Source organism: Drosophila kikkawai, chromosome 3R (assembly GCF_030179895.1).
Source record: "Drosophila kikkawai strain 14028-0561.14 chromosome 3R, DkikHiC1v2, whole genome shotgun sequence".
In the NCBI taxonomy this organism is placed as follows: domain Eukaryota; kingdom Metazoa; phylum Arthropoda; class Insecta; order Diptera; family Drosophilidae; genus Drosophila; species Drosophila kikkawai.
Window position 1 is genome coordinate 16921055 of NC_091731.1, and position 4245 is coordinate 16925299.

Consider the following 4245-nt stretch of genomic DNA (forward strand, 5'->3'; position numbering starts at 1 on the left):
GTGCGGAATGCCATCGTGCCGTCTCATTGCACAATTCCATTCTAAACTGTCATATAAATGTGATTATATCGACCCCCCGAGATCCCACCGCAATCCGTGTCTGTCCCACTTTGTGACAGCTTAATTGAAGGTTATGCGTGACCACAGTCCAGGGCCAGGACAAGCGTAGCCACTACCATAGGGCTCTAAGCAGGACACGGAACACGCATCCAATTGCATCAAATGTGATTACACAATTGGCCAGCGGTTATTACAAGTAATTTCTTTTTCAAGAACAAGACAATATTATTATATTATTATCTGCTTTAAAACTATACATTAAAATATTTCTTAATAGAAGTTTGATCTTCAACTATCCAAAAACCTTAAAGTTGTTACCATGTATTGCTTAAAAAGTTGACCAGAGGACTTGCTTTTCGCTAACTGAATTGTCCTCCGCGGAACTAACACAGCTTCTCGCCCCTTAAAAGCTTGTCCGTTAATAGAAAACAAGTGACACCGCCTCCAGCCAGCTTCATAATTAAGTCCAAATGAACAGGGCGCCCAATGCAGGCAGCTCGGCCTGACCCCAGCCAAGGAGGCTACGGGACCAGGACCAGAACCACCACCAGAGCTAGTTGAGTACATGCAAGTGTTTGCAGTTTAATGGAATTTTTAATTTCGGCCCCGCGACGGAGCTTCTGAGCTGGGAATAGCTGACATTATTACAAATTTTTTACTATTATTAAAAATGCAGAAAACATTAAAAGCGACACAAAATTTGTAGCCGAAAGTCGTGGCAGGGCAACTGCTGGGCTGAACTGGGCTGGGGCAGGATGATTACTTAAGTGGACATGGCTCGCAACCTTTTTCGGAGCTCCGGCAGCCAGTGCACAAGAAGTTCCAGCAGAAAGACCATGGCACTGGCCATTATGGCTAGGACGAGGGCGAAGAGTGCCGGTGCAAAGTGCTCCAGATCCACCTCTGCCTGGGAGGCCTTAAACTGGTTGCAGTCCGGCCGTTGCACCATCCACTTCCTGTCGTTGTACTGCTTGAGTCCGGTGGCCTGAAAATGGAGCAGCGCGTGGGCCAGGTGCTCCCTCCACGGCGACCCCTTGGGCATAATTGATCCCGTGGTGTAGGTGGAAGTGAACTTGATCTCCTGAAGCTCACAGAACTCTACCTCGTCCATCTGGAGGTCCATCAGCAGTCTGTATATGCGATCCATGGCCGTGTGGAAGGCAAAACGTCCTTGGATGATCCTCTCAGCGCCCTGCTGAAGCGTCAGTATGTTGTGCTCCCCGGACTTGCAGATTTTCTGGGCAAAAACCTCCTTCACGAGCTGGTAGCTGGTATTCGTAAACATGGCAAAGTTGTAGGAAATATTCTCCATGCCGATGACCAAGTTGCTATCATACAGATCCTGCAGGCTAACAATACTCCTTGGGCTCTCCGAGAGCAAAGAGCCCACTATGAAGGCTCCGTAAAACTGCATAAGCATGAAGCTGAAAGTGCAGCAGAAGCTGATCAGAAGTCTAGTGGAAAATAGCCGGAAAGTGTCAGTGGTAGGGCCCTGCTGAAGGTACGTCTCAAGCATGCTGAACCAGACGAAGGACAAGCGGCTCTCCACGTGGGATCGATGGAGCAGCCTCTCCTGTCGTACATGCAGCAGAAGGAGTAGAATGCTTCCCGCGACCAGGACAAGGACACACCACCACACCTGGGTGCTCAGGGGCTCGAAGAATATATTCCGGATGTGGCTGTGGCGCGGATGGCGGAAGATGAAGTGGATGCTAGGGGTTGAAAATCAGTCAGGGATTCGACTTCAAAGGGATTAGCTTACTCCTGGGTGAGCAGCACTGGCGAGTACTGAATGTAGGGCTGCCTGTCCACCACAAAGCGCATGGGACACACGGCCAAGTCTGCGGCGCCACTCGTCACCTGACCCATCACTCCGCTCCAGCTGCCGTTCTCCAGCAGCTCGCCCCACCTGTCTGTGAAACTGATGGCCAGGCTGCACGTTGAAAAAAAGTGTGAATTTAAATGTACTAAAACATAAGAGGGGCTGAAACTAGGATTAAGGAGCTTCTCGTTTTCTTTTTCATATATACAAAGTGCAACAAATAAATAGGTAATTTTTATATATATTATTTTCAGTGTTAAAACCGGCTCATTAGTGGATACCTTGTTGCCATTTTTGCAGACCCACCTGAGATTGTACATGCTCTGGACGAGTCTGAACAACTGATAGGTCTTCCGCTGCATGGGATCCCGTTCCAGGAGGTGTATATCGTCCGCCAGGTAGGTCATGTCATCGAATCCAGAAGGCTTCTCTGTCAACTGAAGTAAGAGAGGGGGTGGCTGAGTGCAAGTTGAGAAGACCCTCACCATGTTTACTCACCGCAGTGCTGGCCTGCAAGGTGATTTGGCCGAAGTTTCGTCGACGAATGACCCAGCTGTTTCTATAATTATCCAAAAGCTGGTAACCTCCTGAAACAGACCACTGGCCCTTTCTTCCAATTATCAGGGGCGTGGGGCCTTGGGAGCTGATGCGGTAAACATCGTAAAGCAACCAGGAAGTGCTGACAATAAAATTTGCATTTTAATTTTTAAAAATATTCCGCGATATTGTAGGGTAAGGTGGGGTAAAGCCGACAGTGTGGGTAAACCCGACCTCCCTCTGTTTTCGAATATCGGAAGCACTACGCAAAATAATATTAGTGTTGTCGTGTAGAGCATCGAAAACAATGTAAATGGTGGTATGACAGCATTTTATTAGTCAACATTGAGATGGTCAAACGACAACAAGTTTGTTTTCACAATTTTGAATTTCATTTTTGTGCATAATTAACTGCAGGATATTTCTTTTTGTCAAAGTTATCGCATGAAAAGGTAAGTGGATTTAGATTCTTTGAATAAAGTCCTACAAAGTGCATATAAGTTTGGTTCATTTTTTTTCATAATTTCTTTTTTATTGCGTTTTTATGAAAAATTACGTGGTGGGGCAAATCCGACCTCTAAATAGTGGGGTAAATCCTGCCGCAAAAAATCCAAAAAAAACAACAATCACACCAAAACCATCAACATCGCAGCCAATCAAACGTTCAACTCGAACCAAAAAACGCCAGCAAGCTATTTGAGCAGCGAATCAGATGATACTGATTAATTATTTTGCTATTTTAATTTTTTTAATTCTTTTATCTTTTATTACCATTATATAACATAACATTGATTGATTTATCATTGCAAAACCTATATTTAGGTTATATCTGTACTAAATCAACCAAAAACATAGGCGGTCGGGTTTACCCCATCATTTTTGAACATAGCAAAAATGAACTTTTTCGTAAAACGCTTGTATCTCAAAACTTTTCAAAGGTATGAATAAAATGCTATGCATAGAACGTTGCGCAAAAGTCTAACCTTTAATTTGGTATATATAACGACTTTATCCGATGTAAAATAAACATTTTATAGCCAAAACCATTTACTAGGTCGGCTTTACCCCACCTTACCCTATATATTCCTTACTTATCCGGACGCCGCAGAACCACCGTGATATCCGCATCAATTCCCATGCTGTAGCCACTGAAGTGCTCCTCAATCAGCCGCTCGTCTGGCAGGGACTCGCTGCTGGAGCCGAGAATAAACCACGCCAGCGAATTATTGAAGTACCCCGCCTCGGAGGCCGCCCGAAAGACATGTCGCCTCACAAGGATGTGCCTGAAATTCAGCACCAGGACCGCTGTGCGCGGCGACCCGTAGAACATGAGATCCTCGAAATTCTGGGGCATTCCTGGCCGGTAAAATTGCACACGATAGTTGGACAACAATTTCTGGTGGCATTCAACTTGCCAGTCGCCATTACCGCCATCACCGCTGCGGACGACCAGGACCTGGCTCAAGTGCTGCGAGCGCAAAAAGTCCTCGAAGGCGGCCAGCTCGAGGAAATTGGTATTTATGCTTTCAATTTGCGGCACGCATAAAAATGCTGTTAAAATTATAAAGAGCCAAGAAATAACTTTCACTTGCAACTTAATCATTTTATATGGCCACTTTCGCACCGACTTCTCCTCTCCGGCATGTGTTTGCTTTGTGCGGGGCTCCTGGCGTTTTTATAGGGTTCCGTTCTCCCCTCTGCATGTGCATAATTTATACACATTTATCATATCGGTGTATCCTGGACTCACGCAAATTGTGCGCTTGACAAGAAAATTATCGCCAGGATGCATAAATATGTGGTTACGCTGAAGGGAATGTCACTAT

The 4245-nt window shown here is 45.6% G+C and overlaps 1 protein-coding gene across 1 annotated transcript; it reads right to left on the reverse strand.

The window, feature by feature from the left end:
• Nucleotides 1-818: 818 nt before the first annotated feature.
• Nucleotides 819-4022, reverse strand: Ir84a (Ionotropic receptor 84a). The gene is made up of 5 exons (XM_017180129.2): nt 3511-4022; nt 2381-2561; nt 2189-2319; nt 1823-1993; nt 819-1772 (listed from the first exon to the last, which is right to left on the reverse strand). Exons 1-5 carry the CDS (start codon nt 4020-4022, stop codon nt 824-826), a joined length of 1944 nt encoding a protein of 647 aa, XP_017035618.1. The 3' UTR covers nt 819-823.
• Nucleotides 4023-4245: the final 223 nt, after the last annotated feature.

What these genes read in the sequence shown, in the direction of transcription:
- Ir84a (XM_017180129.2), bottom strand. Translation starts at nt 4,022, where the DNA reads ATGATTAAGTTGCAAGTGAAAGTTATTTCTTGGCTCTTTATAATTTTA. An exon ending in CAGAGCATGTACAATCTCAG is followed by an intron (nt 1,994 to 2,188) that starts GTGGGTCTGCAA and finishes TTCAACGTGCAG; the next exon opens with CCTGGCCATCAGTTTCACAG. An exon ending in CCAGTGCTGCTCACCCAGGA is followed by an intron (nt 1,773 to 1,822) that starts GTAAGCTAATCC and finishes TTCAACCCCTAG; the next exon opens with CATCCACTTCATCTTCCGCC.